The 16,705-nt window shown below is 44.2% G+C and overlaps 2 protein-coding genes across 8 annotated transcripts in view; one reads left to right on the top strand and one right to left on the bottom strand.

Annotated features, from left to right (window-relative positions):
- The window catches only part of LOC148898428 (voltage-dependent calcium channel subunit alpha-2/delta-4-like), a 60,859-nt gene that overhangs the window by 32,181 nt on the left and 11,973 nt on the right, over nucleotides 1–16,705 (top strand). The window contains exons 17-25 of the mRNA XM_088995967.1: nucleotides 2,164–2,225; nucleotides 6,993–7,090; nucleotides 7,168–7,258; nucleotides 7,333–7,425; nucleotides 7,496–7,617; nucleotides 7,714–7,819; nucleotides 13,355–13,367; nucleotides 13,454–13,516; nucleotides 15,665–15,735. Coding sequence (XP_088852093.1) covers nucleotides 2,164–2,225; nucleotides 6,993–7,090; nucleotides 7,168–7,258; nucleotides 7,333–7,425; nucleotides 7,496–7,617; nucleotides 7,714–7,819; nucleotides 13,355–13,367; nucleotides 13,454–13,516; nucleotides 15,665–15,735 — 719 coding nt within the window. The remainder of the gene's footprint in view (nucleotides 1–2,163; nucleotides 2,226–6,992; nucleotides 7,091–7,167; nucleotides 7,259–7,332; nucleotides 7,426–7,495; nucleotides 7,618–7,713; nucleotides 7,820–13,354; nucleotides 13,368–13,453; nucleotides 13,517–15,664; nucleotides 15,736–16,705) is intronic.
- LOC148898429 (uncharacterized) lies at nucleotides 8,712–14,245 on the bottom strand. 7 transcript variants are annotated; one of them, XM_088997653.1, is made up of 6 exons: nucleotides 12,777–13,212; nucleotides 11,715–11,940; nucleotides 10,865–11,010; nucleotides 10,722–10,794; nucleotides 9,981–10,634; nucleotides 8,712–9,786 (listed from the first exon to the last, which is right to left on the bottom strand). In XM_088997653.1, exons 4-6 carry the CDS (start codon nucleotides 10,759–10,761, stop codon nucleotides 9,308–9,310), a joined length of 1,173 nt encoding a protein of 390 aa, XP_088853779.1. In that variant the 5' UTR covers nucleotides 10,762–10,794; nucleotides 10,865–11,010; nucleotides 11,715–11,940; nucleotides 12,777–13,212; the 3' UTR covers nucleotides 8,712–9,307. The 7 variants fall into 7 exon arrangements, with proteins under 7 accessions (XP_088853779.1, XP_088853774.1, XP_088853775.1 ...); XM_088997648.1 differs by adding an exon at nucleotides 13,622–14,245 and having other exon boundaries at nucleotides 9,981–11,010; nucleotides 12,777–12,928; XM_088997649.1 differs by adding an exon at nucleotides 13,659–14,245 and having other exon boundaries at nucleotides 9,981–11,010; nucleotides 12,777–12,928.

Below are 16,705 nucleotides of genomic sequence, written 5' to 3'. Positions count from 1 at the left end.
TAATCGTAAAATAATTATAGTACAATAATAATAATAAAATAGTAATAATGAAATAATAATAATAATAATAATAATAATAATAATAATAATAATAATAATAATAATAATAATAATTCTACCAATACTGCTAATAATAACAACAATAATAATAATAATTTCGATTCATAAGCGCCTTTCAAAACATCTCAAGGACACTTTACAGTCACAGGTTTTCTGCAGGGAAGCTACTTTATGATCATTGTTTATGCTCATGACGCCACGGCCACCTCCTGCTGTTGATGTGTAATTACACATTTTTCTAGTCTAGCAGAAAATATAAATAATAATAATAAAAGTGCCCTCCCTGGATACCCTCCTCCCAACCCCACTGCATCAAAATGCACACCTGAACTCGCCTCCTTTATTTGACAAGAACTCCTGTCACAAGACAGTGGTAACATAAGATGGCTGGCCACTGGCGGCCATCTTATTTTGCCCCAGTCTAAGCATGCTCAACTTGAATACATCGATTTCTTGATATTTGCTTTGTACACTTATACATATACTTTTGCTTTCCATATTAAAAAAAAATAGGCTCGTCTTTCGGGCGTCTTTCCTCGTCACCCGGCGTGGAGTAGCTCACTCACCCCGACAATCCATAAGCACAAGGCCAAAAGCCACTTTCATTTAGTGGTGGAAGAAGGGGTTTAGGAAACCCAACGGACTCCAAGATTCATGTCCCAATGTCTCAATGACACAAAAGATATGATTCGGCGAGATCCAGTCCGAGTTTCATTCTTCTACCATTTTTATTTTACAAGTCGGTCGCCCTTTTTACCAGGTTCTCAATCGCCACCAATTGCCACCACCGGTGCTATTGGGACGAATGACCCAATGAGATCCCCCGAAAATGGACCTAGGGCCCCACCCTCGAAAAGTAAATAAACCATACATTGAAATAAGTTACAATAAATCTAAATACGTGTAAATAAATTTAAATAGATTGAAAATGAATAACAATACAATAAAATCCTTCTCCTGATATAGTCACTCTCTGTCTGGCCTCTCTGACTTTCTCTCCAAACCCTTCTATCACACATTACACCTGACATTTTTCTCCAGCCATTCCAGCCTGCCTGGACACTTCACCTCTTCTCCACACTCTCCATTGCTCTGGACAGTTGACCCCAAGTACTTAAAATCCTCCACATTCTTTATCTCTTCTCCCTGTAGCATCACTCTTGCACTTGGATCCCTCACATTCACACACATATTCTGTCTTGCTGCGACTGATCTTCATTCCTCTCCTTTCCAGGGCATATCTCCACATCTCTAGTTTCTCCGCCACCTGCTCCCTATTCTCGCTACAGATCACAATGTCATCTGCAAACATCATGGTCCAAGGAGATTATTTTCTAACATCGTCTGTCAGCCTGTCCATCACCATAGCGAATAAGAAGGGGGTCAGAGCTGACCCCTGGTGGAGTCCCACCTCCACCTTGAATTCCTCCATCACACCGACAGCACACCTCACAACTGTCTTCAGTCATGATACATGTCTTGCAACGCCCTGACATACTTTTTTGTCACTCCAGCAAACACTGCATCTGTCGTACTCTTTTGGCACTGCTGCTCACAAATGGTGACTTCTGCTCTTAGTCTAGCTTCAACTACTCTTCCCAATTGTTTCATTGTATGGCTCATCAACTTTATTCCTCTGTAGTTAGGACAACTGTGCACATCTCCCTTGTTCTTAAAAACGGGCACCAGTAGATGTCATATATATATATATATATATATATATATACAGTAAAGTCTCGTTATATCGATATTCAAGGGAGTCCGAAAAAATATCGATATAACCGGGACTATCGATATATCCGATATCGATATAACGAGACTTTACTGTATGTATATATATATATATATATATATATATATATATATATATATATATATATATATATATATATATATATATATATATATATATACAACTAAGACACATAAATGAGTGGAGAATAATAGTCCTATCAGTCACGGTTTATAGTCCGGAAATTACGGTATATACGTTAATAAATCAAGACGGTAATACATGAAATGTAATACATGAATAAATAAATGACTAAATGAATAATGATGACTCATAACTCCCCGATTTGTTGTTTTGTCCCACATGAACAGAGGAGACCTCTTTTCCTGGTCAACGAATATTTCTACACAAACATTGACGACACTCCCTTCAGGTAAGATCATTTCACAAGTAAGCGAGCTAACGTTTGCATGCCCGAACGGCTGGAAACAAATTGACCACTTTAGCTTTATGTTAGCAAACATGCCAAGTGCAACGAATCGCAGAGGCGGTGCGGTTTCTTAAACCTTAAAGGAAAACCGACACCACTTTTTTGTTTCCTAACTGACATCAGAAAAACGTTTTATAGCATCTAAAATACCCAAAACACTCAGGGTGATATTTTTATTCAAATGCAAAAACACCAATAAAATGTCCAAAACTTAAAATGTCCAAAAACTACTTCAAATTGAACCCGAAGTGGCTAGTTTCAGAAGGTCACATCCTCTTGTTCGTGATGTCACGCCAAGACGTCTTGCCTTGCTTCAGAATCAAAACGATGGTTTCAGATTCGGAGAAGATGCTTTATTGTTACTCATCCAGTTATGAATATGATTCAAATAGTTCTGAAGAGGAAAGCATAAATGTTTGCAATCGATTAAATAATTCATTCCGTGTCATTTTGAGGCATCTGGGGGGAAATGTAGCACCCAAAAAAAAGACAGAAGATGGCGACAAAGTTCAGTGGAAATGGCCTTATTTGTCTCCTGTGGATTTTTGTCAGCAAATATCAAATAGTTGTCTTGGTGCAACACACAACGTTTCACCATTGTGTTTTTTATGTGTTTTCCTTCTAATTTCGCCATCAACACAGATCAACACAAAGTTTTCAGACCAAACAAAGTACCGCAAAATGCATTGTGTGTCCTTTCTCCGTCAGGGGCGTTCCTTCCGTGACGTGACGTCAGTAATCGTCACCAACTCAAAAACAAGACTTCCTGAATATTCAGTGCGAGTCTTAAAACGTAAAATATAGCTATATGCGGTGGAATCTTGGATCTGGAAAATACGCTCAGTAGAAGTCATTTGAAGCGATTTTACAAATTATGGACACAACTTGTCCAGGGACGTCGGTTGTCCTTTAAAGGGTAAACTCTTCTTTATAGAACACCAAAGATGAAGCAACTCATGCAGACTGACAGTAGCACATACAGTGATACCTCATTTTACGAACACTTTAGCTCACAAACTTAAATTCGCGAGCATATAGTCTTGCTGATGAACTACTTTTCGGCGGATGAATCAAACACACTGAGCGCCACGGTGGCTGGCGGACTAGTTTTCGTCACCCCCATTTCTTTGAGTGCAGATGTGATTTGTTTTTGTGGGGAGTACTTTTTCTATTATATGACCAAAAAAAAAACCCCACCACAGGCTAGTGTTAAGCTGAAGAGGACACAAAAGAAAATGATGGTCGAGCAGAAGAAGGAGATCATCGAAAAACACTGAGGTGTGCGTTTGTGAGACTTAGTGTCCCAGTACCAGTATGCCAAATCCACCATTGCTACGTGTGGCTAAGGGTGTTTCTGTGTTGTCTAAGCAATGGTCTCAGACAATAGAAGATTTGGATTAACGAAAAGCAGCTAGCAGGGGACCATGTGAGTGACGGTATTATTGCCGAGAAAGCACCGCAACTTCACTCGGATATCATCGATCAGAATCAGAATCAGAATCATCTTTATTGCCAAGTATGTAGAACACACAAGGAATTTGTTTCTGGTCGAACACGCTGCACTAGTATCATCATCAAAAAATTGCAAAGAGGCAGTTCCATTTGGGCTACTGTTCAAAGAGTTAATGCCTTGGGGGAAGAAGCTGTTAAATGTCTGCTGGATTTGGTGCGCATGGATCGGTAGCACCTGCCTGAGGGGAGTAGCTGGAAAAGGTAGTGGGCCGGGTGCGGAGGGTCCAGTAGGACTTTCCGCACCCTAGTTTGGATTCTTGCAGTGTGCAAGTCCTCGAGAGTGGGTAGGGCGGTGCCAATGATTTTTTCCGCCGTCCTAACTGTCCGTTGAAGTCGGATTTTGTCCATTTTTGTGGCGGCCCCGAACCAAACGGTGATGGAAGAACACAGGATGGATTCGATGACAGCCGTGTAGAAATGTTGCAGCACCTCCTGTGGCAGGCCATGCTTCTTTAGCAGCCTCAGGAAGTACATTCTCTGTTGGGCCTTTTTCAGGATAGAGTTGGTGTTGACCCCCCACTTCATGTCCTGGGAGACTGTGATTCCCAAGAACTTGAAGGTCTCAACGGTTGACACAAGGCAGTTGGATAGTGTGAGTGGTAGCTGTGGTGATGGATGTTTCCTGAAGTCCACGATCATCTCAACTGTCTTGAGCGTGTTCAGCTCCAGGTTATGACGGCTGCACCAGAGCTCCAGCTGCTCCACTTGTTGTCGGTACGCAGACTCGTCGCCGTCTTTGATGAGACCGATGACCGTGGTGTCGTCTGCGAACTTTATGAATTTGACAGCTGGGTGCGTTGAGGTGCAGTCGTTCGTGTAGAGAGAGAAGAGCAATGGAGAGAGGACGCATCCCTGCGGGGCTCCAGTACTCGTGGTTCGTGTTGTGGATGACATATTTCCCAGTCTGACCTGTTGTGTCCGTCCTGTCAGGAAGCTGAGGGTCCACTGGCAGATCGTAGGGGACACACCAAGCTGGAGAAGTTTGGGGGTGAGGAATTCTGGGATGATGGTATTGAACGCAGAGCTGTAGTCCACAAACAGGATCCTTGCGTAGGTTCCTGTGTTGTCAAGGTGTTCCAGGATGTAGTGCAGTCCGATGTTGACTGCATCCTCCACAGACCTGTTTGTCCGGTAGGCAAACTGAAGAGGATCTAGCAGAGGTCTGGTGATGTTCTTTAGGTGGTTCAGCACGAGGCGTTCAAAGGACTTCGTGACCACAGACGTCAGAGCGACAGGTCTATAGTCGTTCAATCCCGAGGGTGCTGGTTTCTTTGGAACTGGGACGATAGTAGACTGTTTGAAGCAGGATGGGACTTCACACTGCTCCAGGGATCTGTTGAAGATTTGTGTGAAGACCGGAGCCAGCTGGTCAGCGCAGACTTTCAGGCAGGAGGGGGACACTCTGTCAGGTCCCGCAGCTTTCTTGATCTTCTGCTGCTTGAAGAGCAGAACGTCCAGTTCGTGGATTTGTAGGGCAGAGGGCGGAGATACGGTAGTTTCTGGTAATGGTGGGCAGACCAGGGAAATGGGGGTGTCCTTTTCAAATCGGCAAAAGTATGTATTTAGATCATCAGCCAGACCATTGTTGTGCTCTGCTTGGGGTGATGGTAAGCGATAATTTGTTATTGCTTCCAGGCCATTCCACATCGATGCAGAATCGTTAGCGGAGAACTGTTTGTTAAGCCTCTCTGCATAACTTTTCTTTGCAATGTTAATTTCCTTTGTCAGTCTGTTTCGGGTGAGTTTGTAAAGCGCTCGATAGCCGCTTCTAAATGCAGACTCTTTCTCTTTCCTAAACTGCTTGGGAGTTTGGGAGTGAACCATGGCTTGTTGTTGTTGAATGAGCGGAAGGACTTTGTTGGTACACACATGTCCTCACAGAAACTAATGGATGATTTTACAGTGTCTGTGTATTCATCCAATGTGCCCGTTGACGCTCCAAAGACGCTCCAATCAGTGCAGTCCAAGCATTCTTGTAGCGCTAACTTTGCTTCATCTGTCCATTTTTTCATCTGTCCATTTTTAACTGTCTTGACTTTACCAGAGTTTTACACATTTGAGTTTCTGTCTGTATGTGGGAATCAAGAGGCAACGACATCAACGACCATCACAAAGGTCAATAAAACCACTTTATTATGCAGTATAGTTCATTTCTTTAATTACAATACAATTGCACATTTATTGTATATAAAATAAGGTATATTTTGTGTAGTTTCAAGTTTATTTCATAGAAAATTATATTTTATGGGGACTTGGGATTCTTGTGGAAATAAATGTTTGGAAGACGAACTTTTCGCCTTACACACTTTCTGGCAACCAATTAAGTTTGTAAGCTGAGGTATCACTGTAAAATATATAACTGAAAATGTGTTTAGTGTGTTGTGATTTAGTGAGATCCACCAGAGGGCACTGTGGTGTAATGTAATTGTGTGTGTGTGTGTGTGTGTGTGTGTGTGTGTGTGTGTGTGTGTGCGTGTGCGTGCGTGTGTGTGTGTGTGTGTGTGTGTGTGTGTGTGTGTGTGTGTGTGTGTGTGTGTGTGTGTGTGTGTGTGTGTGTGTGTGTGTGTGTGTGTGTGTGTGTGTGTTTAGCTTTGGTATGGTGTTGACCCGAGGTCACGGGCAGCTCACGTTTGTGGGAAACGTCTCAGTGGAAGAAGGTAGTCTGGCCCAATCAAAATGCACCGCAGCAGTTGATCTCAGCTTACTTTGCTCACGTGGTGAACTTTGACCTTTGCCCCTCCCAGGGCTCCATGACCTGACCTCTCCAGACCTCAGCATTGCGTCCGAATGGTACGATTGCCGTATTTCTGGAATTCATCCCATCATTTATTCATGTATTTTATGAATGTATGTCATGGAATAGTGTTATCTTATACTGTGTAAGTAAGTTTGATTCATACACTAGTGTACACTGATGCGAAAGCTGCACTAGCTCGACGCTAATGTCTACACGGAAGCCGAGCTCGATGCTAACGTCGAGTTGATCAAAATCATGACATCTGTTATTCTCTACCGTCACTCAACATTCTCTGAGAAGAATCAAATATAATTTGTGCCGTTAGCTTTCATGCTAGCTTGGGCGCTCTGACTGTTAGCGGGCAAAACGTAAACGGAACAGTGGTCGCTTTAATCAGCGCAATAGGGAACATCACATCCTCGGTTGTTGGCTGACGTTTTTGGCACCAACCCGTGTCGCAGGACGTACTGCGAGACGGACATCGACCCGGCTCACCGCAAGTATTCACAGCTGCAGGCGGCCGTTCGCTACCTGTTGGGAAAGGAACCCGACCTGGAGTGTAAGTTGGCCACCGCGTCAGCGTCTCCTTCACCATCTTGTGAAATATCGTCACGTTCCTTGACGCTAACTGCCAAGGCGACGAACTGCTGCTGCAGCAGACCTTGTTTGACGCGGTGGTGACGGCGCCCATGGAGGCTTACTGGAATGCCCTCGCGCTGGACAACAGGTCGCCAATAATCACCCTTGGTTTGAAAAAGAAATGCCGGGTGCCCAGATGCTAACACGTGATTTTACCGACAGGGTGGAGCCCGGCATGGAGACTGCCTTCCTGGGTACGCGTGCGGGCCTGATGAGGATCATGAGATACGCCGGCGTGGAGACACGCGTGGCAAAGTGAGAGCAGATATCCAGATGGCCGCTCGCGTCTGGCGCGTTTGTGACCCACGTGTGTTTTACGCCCCAGAAAGTTCCTGACCCCCGCAGACAAGGAAAACCTGTTCACGGTGGACCACTTCCCACTCTGGTACCGACTGGCGGTGGAGAACCCGCCGGGAAGCTTCTTCTACTACCCCGTCAATGACAAAGGTCACTTTTTGGCCACGAGGTTCTCGGCCCACAATGTTTTGTCATGTTCTTGTCCGGTTGTCAAAGTCTCACACGCTGTTTTCTGGTGGTTTGCAGGCACAAAGTACATAGTGGGCACCACGTCGGTCACCGTAAATGCGCAAGGCAAGACGGCCTTGGTTGGAGGTCAGTTCTCCCTCTTCGAAGTTCATTCGGATGTCACGTAGGTTGTGATTTTCTATTTTTGGGGTGGGGGGCGGGGCCGGGTCGTGGTTGATTATGATCTAATGGTCCAGACTTGGCCCAAAGTCAACTGGGGAAAGACTGGATGAAGTGGGCACAATGTAGGTAACCGTATCGACCCAAGGCAAGACGGCCATGGCTGGAGATCAATTCTCTGTTTGTTGCCTTTGTTGTTGTTTTTTATTGGGGGGGTGGGGCGATGGGTGAGGGGTTGACTACAATCTGGTGGTCCGGAGTTGGCCCAAAGTCAACTGGGGAAAGACTCTGGCTCAGTCATACATGGCATTACTTGAAGTCTAGACAGACTACAGTAGACCATGAGGTCACTTGCCTGGTGGTCTAAAGCTTCCCTGACAAATTGAGCTGTCTGTGTCACCCCACCATTTCGGACTTTTGTGAATATTGACCCTTCCAAACCATCGACCCAACAAATTCCAAGCGATTGACGTTGATTAATAATCAGTACCAATTCATTCCCACGCTGATCGGTTGGAAGCCACTGACATCAAGTGGATCCAGAAATCATCAACCAGGTATTTTGGCCACTGTGAGACCCATCAATCCATTCTGTGCTCTGGGTTCATCCAAAACCTTGACCGGTTGTAGAAAAGTCAGTTGGGGTGAAGCGGTTTTACAGAGGACCCCATTTATGTCAGACTCTTGCTGGTGGTCACTGCTTGTATTGCTGGTTGAAGCTGTACAGTAGTAGCTCAACAAGGGCTTTAGGTGGCAGTCTTGCTATAGGTTGAGAGCATCTTTGTACCAGCAAGTATTTGGGAGTGGTTCACTCATCTTCTGAATCACCGAAGATTTTCGGTTGTGGTCGATGAAGTTTACTAGAAGGCTGTAGTGATGACTCAAACACTCCTTGATTCGCGATTTGGATTGGATTGGATTTGCCTTTATTAGTCTTGCAGTGGAGAAATTTACATTTCACAGCAGCAAAGTTATGAAAGAAATGAAAGTAGAAAAGCAAAACACAGGAGCTGCTGGAAAGGCAGCCACTCTCGCGGCGCCGTCTTGAAGTCAAAAGAACACAAAAAAAAAAACTAAATAACAAATAACATGACAACACAAAGACACAGAGAGACATTCATTCTTAAGCACTTTCTGTACCCTCTTTGTTACATAAAGCAGTTCATGATGAAAGAGGAGAGGATCAAAGCGTCTCTTCACCAGTGGATCAGGGACATCATGGTGGAATGTGCACGTCGACTACAAGCTAAATGTTGAAAGCAAACACGCAGCTGTAGCATCCATTGACGAAAAGAGATTGTCTCACATCTCCAGTCCCACATAAATCAGCTTCAATTCCATCCCGCGACAGTTCCATATACGCATCGCTCTGCGCTGACGCTCCTTCTTTCTTATCGCGGGCTCCTCAAGCCATGTATCCAGGGGTGTATTTAGGGGTTTTTATTCAGCCAACTCTCGGTCTAGTCTAGTCACAATGACAATGTCGAAGAAATCAGAAGCTACTGATGCGGTACCCATACACCAGGCAGGCATCTTTGGGCGGCGCCTCCTCCAGCGGCGGCCCGTCTTCCGGGTCGCCGTCCAGTCCGTATGGCGCCATGAGCGCCTGCCCGCGATTCTTCAGGTGCCTTTGGTAGCGCGCCATGAGCGAAGCGTAGACGCAGCCGTAGGCGGCCGCCGCCACCATCATGATGCACACGGTCCCGCACACCACCCCTGCCACGATCTGCGTACCGTGAGCTCGTCGAACGCTGACCGGACGGTAGCGTGGCCTGACGCAGTCGTCTGTGCCACTAAGTCGGCCTGGCGGACACAAGGGGCGGCCTTGGACTCCCGATGCCGACTCCCTGTCGCTGGAGTCCCCGGTGTCGCTCTGCGTACAGCGGGCGAACATCTCGGCCGGTAGCCTGCGGATATCCAGACCCGACAGGTTCCTCGGTAAACTGCAAGTCATGGCGTCCACCATACCATCTGAGAATACAAAGAAAGGTTTGAATTGACACGTTCCAAAATACCAACTTGACAATCCTGACTCGAGATTTTATCATCTGAACTTTTGTTCCCTTCTCTCATAAATGGGGAGGTCCTTGGAAAAATTCCTCCACTAACACAAAACATTTGAGACCTTTTGTGACGTTTTGACTTAACAAGATCCTGAGGCCTACCTCGGTAGACAAACCACTCCATCCAGTGTTTGAAGCCCCTCATCTTGCAGTCGCATTCCCAGGAGTTCTCGACCAGAAGAAGCTGCTTGAGTCCCATCAGAGGCTCAAAGGTGACCCTCTCCAAGACGGCCAGATGGTTCTTGGCCAACGACAACCACGAAAGCCTCCGGAGGCCGTCCAGCAGGCCCGTAGGTAGCCACGGGAGGCCATTAGAAGACAGGTCCAGACCTCTGAGCCACCATAAACCCCTGAAGACCGCCCCATTCAGCCCCCACTCCACTTCCCCGCTCACGTGGTACGCAGCGGTCATTTGCGCTCCGAGAAGGTTCGTGGACAGGTTAAGCCAACGCAGGCGAGCCAGATTTGAGAAGGCTCCCGGGGGCAGACTGGAGAACCGGTTCTGGGAAATATCAAGGACCTCCAGGGCGGTGAGGTTGGACAAGTCAACGGATGCCAGGGTGGAGATGTTGTTCCGGAGTAGGCGCAACGTTACGCAGTCCTGATCCAGCAGAGACAGGAGGTGCATTAAGTCGATCTGGTCCAGACCCGAGCAGTCGCTGGTGTTCCCATCGCAGGTGCACGCCCTGGGACAGCAACGGGCCGAACCCAGCAGGACCGCCAGAACCAGAGCGAGCGTGGGCATGATGGCTGCATCTGAGAAGGGGAAAAATAAAACGTTCCAAGCTGAAAGCGGTAAAGAGGCGATGAAGACTTTTGGATTCAAAATTTTAGAAGATGCACCAAGAAGGAGGTTTTGTCGGTGCTGGTCGACCTGCCACATGGATCACACCAGGGTCCAGTTGAGCAGAACATCCTGTGGAGCACACATTAAGAGACTTGAAGAACGCTGCATGGCACATGCTTGTCTTTGGACCAAACGCTACCTGCTAATGCTAACATCTTTGCCCTTTCAGTGAGAGGAGATACCAAATTGGCGGCGGTAATCCTGAATTAAATGGGATAATCCCTGGGCGGCTTTATTTTGACTGTGTGGACCATCTGAGTGGGGATAAAGTCGCTGGACAAAAGTCTGCGAGGGACAGACGCACAGACGGACGATTAAAAGCATCAGATTACAGGGTGTAGGACAAAAAGATCAAGAAAACTCACGCCGGTCTTTCTTGCTTTCACTCCTAACGTGCTCTATCTAGCTCGCGATCTAGCTAGCACCTGAGTTTGATGAACTAGATATTGATGAAACACTATCTATTAGCTAGCTATCTAGCTGGCGATCTAGCTACCCATCTATTTGCTGTGTATTAGCTATCTAACTAGCTATCTGACGATGTAGATAGCTATCTATTTGCTGTCTATTAGCTATCTAATTGACTATCTGACTATCTGAAACGTGACATTGAGAGTTTTGAAAGGCACTTAGAAATGAAATGTATTATTATTATTATTATTATTATTATTATTATTATTATTATTATTATTATTATTATTATTATTTTGATATCTATTTTCTGTCTATAAGCTATCTAACTAGCTAGCTGGCTATCGAGCTAGCTAGCTATTTGCTGTCTATTAGCTATCTAACTGACTAGCTGGCTATCTATTTGATGTCTAATCTATTTGAGTGACTTCTGGGTTGTGTGAAACGCTGGCGCATGTGGCTGTCGCTGCTCAACCACAGAAAAACTTATCCTGCGAATGTAAAGTGACCTTGAGAGTTTTGAAAGGCGCTTAGAGATGAAATTATAATGTAATATAATATTATAAACATTAACTCACCGTGCTGTGAAGAACTGGAGTTTCCATGTAAGTATCCATGTTGCTGCTTCGCCGTTTTAATCCATTGAGGCGCTTGGAGCCGAGCGGTGGCTTGCTCACCCCAAACGGTCCCAAGCTTCAATACAAATGCATTTTGTCCTGGATTTTTGTCCTGGATGCTCCTCCTCTTCCTCGTCATCTTCTTCATACTCACCTTCATCAACATCATCATCACTCTCTCGGATGCCTTTCACACACACACACACACACACACACACACACACACACACACACACACACACACACACACACACACACACACACACACACACACACACACACACACACAAGTGACACCATCTGCACCACACAGCTGATGTGACGGCCATGTGCTGCCACACAGCTGCTGTTAATGTGCCTGTGTGTGTGTGTGTGTGTGCGTGCGTGTGTGTGTGTGTGTGTGTGTGTGTGTGTGTGTGTGTGTGTGTGTGTGTGTGTGTGTGTGTGAATTTGTATGGCTAGTTTTGTGAGGACCACTAGGATTGTATACCATACGTAGCGAGGACATTTTTGACAAATGAGGACTGTTTGGTCGGTACTCAAGTTTTTCATTCTAAAGGCTCGTGTGTGTGTGTGTGTGTGTGTGTGTGTGTGTGTGTGTGTGTGTGTGTGTGTGTGTGTGTGTGTGTGTGTGTGTGTGTGTGTGTGTGTGTGTGTGAATTTGTATGGCTAGTTTTGTGAGGACCACTAGGATTGTATACCATACGTAGCGAGGACATTTTTGACAAGTGAGGACTGTTTGGTCGGTACTCAAGTTTTTCATTCTAAAGGCTTGTGTGTGTGTGTGTGTGTGTGTGTGTGTGTGTGTGTGTGTGTGTGTGTGTGTGTGTGTGTGTGTGTGTGTGTGTGTGTGTGTGCGCGCGCGCGCGTGTGTGTGCGTGTGAGTGTGTGTGTTCTATTTTTAGCCGTGGGCCTGCAGATGTCCTTGAACTTTCTGGAAAAGACTTTTTGGGCCATCACCAAACAGGTGACAACACACACACACACAAATACACACACACAAGCAAAATACGAAGCTGTTACCAGCTGTTAGCATCCAGTGACGAAATCGTCTCTCATGTCCGGTCCAAAATCGATCCGCTTCAATTCCAAGCCGCGGCAGTTCCTCATACGCATTGGCGCTCAAATGGCACCGATATCCCGCGCAAATCAAAAACGGTGCTGGCATATTCATCCTGGAGAAAAGGCGCAACCTCTTTGACGAATGCGGTGGCTAAAAAATGGTGACAAACAATCCCTATCCATTTCAAACGACGCACAACAACTCAAAGTGTCAAAAAAAACAACACAAAAAGAACAAACAACAAGCAAGGCTCACCTATTCGCCCGCCATCTTGTACTACCTTTTCCATTCATTGCCTCTAAACACGTCAAATAATGTCCGAAAACATGATCAACAATTTCTGACAATTTCTCATCTTTTTTTGCGATCAGGCAAGCGACACAGACGTGAGTGTTTTTTTTTTCATGTTTTGGATTGTTGTTTTTTTTTTGCGACGAACTGTTTCTCTAATTGACATTTTTTGTGTGGCGGTCGCACGCACACGTGCGGGTTGGAACGCGCCTCAGTGTTCCAACGTGGAAGGCTTGTGTCCCCTCAGCTGCGAAAGTGACGTAAGTTGGCGTCATTGGCCGTGACCCATTGTCACATGACCCGTCGTCACGTGACAATGGGTCACATGACGTGTCATTCATTTCAGGATCTGAGGTGTCTGCTGGTGGACAATCACGGATTCATCTTGCTGTCCAAGGAGACCAAAGAGGTCAGAGTTCAGAGGTCGCAGGTCACCATTCAAAGGGGAAAGGGGGAGGATTATTTTCCAAGGGCAAAAAAACAACATGTGGGTGATGAGGCTGGTTTTTAATACCTTAATCTTTGCCGCCGGATCAGCCTATCACGTTCACCTTCAACGCAGGGCGCACCCACGGGAACGTTCGCACCCGTGGAATATGACATTCTGGTGTCATCAGTTGATTGGTTAGAAATACATAGAATAAATACACTACAACATAAATAAACAAACACAAACATAAAATACAAGAAAATAATAAAATATACAGCAGTGCATAAACAAACAAACATACAAATAAATACATAAACGGATAAATAAATAAATACACCAGTACATAAATAAATATACACACACATAAATAAATAAATTCACCAGTACATAATTAAATAAACACACAAATAAATACATATAAATAAATAAATACACCAGTGCATAAATAAATACACACACAAATAGATAAATAAATACATAAATAAATACATAAATATAAATATATACACCAGCACATAAATAAATAAATAAACACACACACAGAATAAATACATACACCAGTACATAAATAAACAAAAATAATTGAATACATAAAAAAAAGACCAGTACAGAAATAAAATCATATATAAATAAATCTATAAAGGAATCAATAAATACAGTGAGACCTCGGTTTACAAACCCCTTGGCTTACAAACTTTTCGGTTTACAAACGTTACATTTATGAACATTTTACCTTGGCATACAAACTATTTTTCGGGATACACACGGAGCTGCCACAATGAGTGATGTGTCGTTCACGAACGAGCCCGTTCTTCTAACAACAAAATGGCAGCTGGCTGCATTTATTTCTCTATTCCCCGCCCACAGGCTTCGGTTAAAGCCACGTGATTGGTCAAGAATGCAGCAGTGGGGATGGGGTTACAGACAGAGAGAGTGAGGCCGTTCTCCCAAAAACAAAATGGCGTCTTCGGTTAAAGCCACGTGATTGGTCAAGAACCCAGGCGTGGGGGGGTCTGGGGGAGTTAAACATTAAAGAGACAGGCAGACAGAGAGCGAGAGAGAGAACACACACACACGAAAGGGAGATGACAGAGTTTTAAACCAAAAAACAAAAGTGAAATATAAAATAAAAAACATAAAAAAGGTTAGAAAATGGATAGAAAAAAGTGATATTTAGACTAGTTTCAACTTTGAAAATTTAAAAGCAGAGTGTAGACTGGAATGTTAAAATATCCTATCAATCACGCTCCACAAATAACCCGCACAAGTCATCTGTACACTTGATGCAAAAAGCTATCAACCCAGCCAAACAGATCATCATTGATGAAGAACTAGATGCAATTATCACAGAGAAAGCACCTACAAGGAATCATTCCTCAAGATGGTGAATGAAGCCTATGTTCCTCATCAAGTGTTTAATGCTGAGGAAACTGGACACTCCATTCCATCAACCCATTAACGACCATCACAAGGGTTAATAAAATGACTTTATTATAAAGTACAGTTTATTTCTTTAATCATAATACTGTAGCACATTTATCATACATAAAGTAAGGTATATTTTGTGTAGTTTTAAGGCTTAGAAAATTAGAAAGTAGAAAATTATATTTTATGTGGACCTGGGAACGCATTATTCTCATTTTAATGGTTTCCTCTGGGAAATTAATTTTTGGGATACACACTTTTCGCCTTACACACTCTGTCTGGGAACCAATTGCGTTTGTAAGCCAAGGTCCCACTGTACAACTGTTCATAAATAAATAGACGAATAAACAAAAAAAATCACCAGTACATATTTAAATAAATACACACACCGGTACATAAACAAACAAACAAACATATCAATAAATACATAAATGCCAACAATCGTAACATCGATTCTCTTCCCACCTTCAAGTCCCATCTCAAAACCCACCTATTTAAAATTGCATTTTCTGTGGCTCTCACTCGTTTCTATTTATAATTGTATTTTATTTATTGCATTCTATAAGTGATTGTATTTTATTAATGATGGTACCTATGTTTGTGACTGTAAAGTGACCTTGAGAGTTTTGAAAGGTGCTTATAAATGAAATGTGTTATTATTATTATTCACACCATGAGGCTTTTTTTTTCTCCCCCACATAGGTTGGTCGCTTCATGGGCGAGGTGGACGGTGCCGTCATGGCCATGCTGATCAAGATGGGAATGTACAAAAAGTCAGTTTCCGTGGAAACGTCTATTCGCACACACTGGCTGGAATTCGCACTCTAGATGGAATTTTGATTCATAACCCGCATACACATTCAACCCGCATCACACATCTCAACATTTTACATTTATTAACAGGGGGGACTTTTTTTTACCCCCTCCCAAAAAATATTTTCCCACAATGACAAAGTCTTAGTAATGAGAAAAAAAACCATTTTGGTGTTCCAAGTACAGTAAAGCCTCGTTATATCGATATCCAAGGGAGTCCGAAAAAATATCGATATAACCGGGACTATCGATATATCCGGCCCTGTTTGCATGTAATTTTCTCCGTGCGTGCATAGAAATACAGTAAAGTCTCGTTATAACGATATCGGATATATCGATAGTCCAGGTTATATCGATACTATTTCTATGCACGCACAGAGAAAATTACATGCAAACAGGGTTGGATATATCGATAGTCCTGGTTATATCGATATTTTTTCGGACTCCCTTGAATATCGATATAACGAGACTTTACTGTAGTATCGATATAACCGGGACTATCTATATATCCGATATCGATATAAAGAGACTTTACTGTATGTATTTATTTATTATCAATGCCACAAATGATCTTTTACTAGACTTTTGGTTTTCCACCCTCACCCCCCAAAAAAAGTACAATTGTGTGTTTCATTGGCAGAGTTTCGCTATTCGACTACCAGGCCATGTGCAAGAACAGCCATCACCACGCCAGCGCCGCTCCCAGGCCTCTTCTCAGCGTCAGTGACCCCCCCGCAACCTGCAAAAAAAAACACACCAGACACACCACAGTGACAAAGGGGTGCCGGATGGCCCCGCCTGGCCACCCTGTAACTCTCCGCCCATGGCCTTGCAAGCCCAATTTCACCTTTTAGCCTGTTAACTTGAACGTGATTGGATTGGATTTGCCTTAATTAGTCTCGTAGTGGTGAAATTTAAATTTCACAGCAG

Source organism: Hippocampus bargibanti, linkage group LG05 (assembly GCF_051943395.1).
Source record: "Hippocampus bargibanti isolate YZ-2025 linkage group LG05, ASM5194339v1, whole genome shotgun sequence".
NCBI classification, from domain to species: domain Eukaryota; kingdom Metazoa; phylum Chordata; class Actinopteri; order Syngnathiformes; family Syngnathidae; genus Hippocampus; species Hippocampus bargibanti.
Note: the sequence above shows the minus strand (reverse complement) of the source record. Positions and strands in the feature narration are given on the sequence as shown.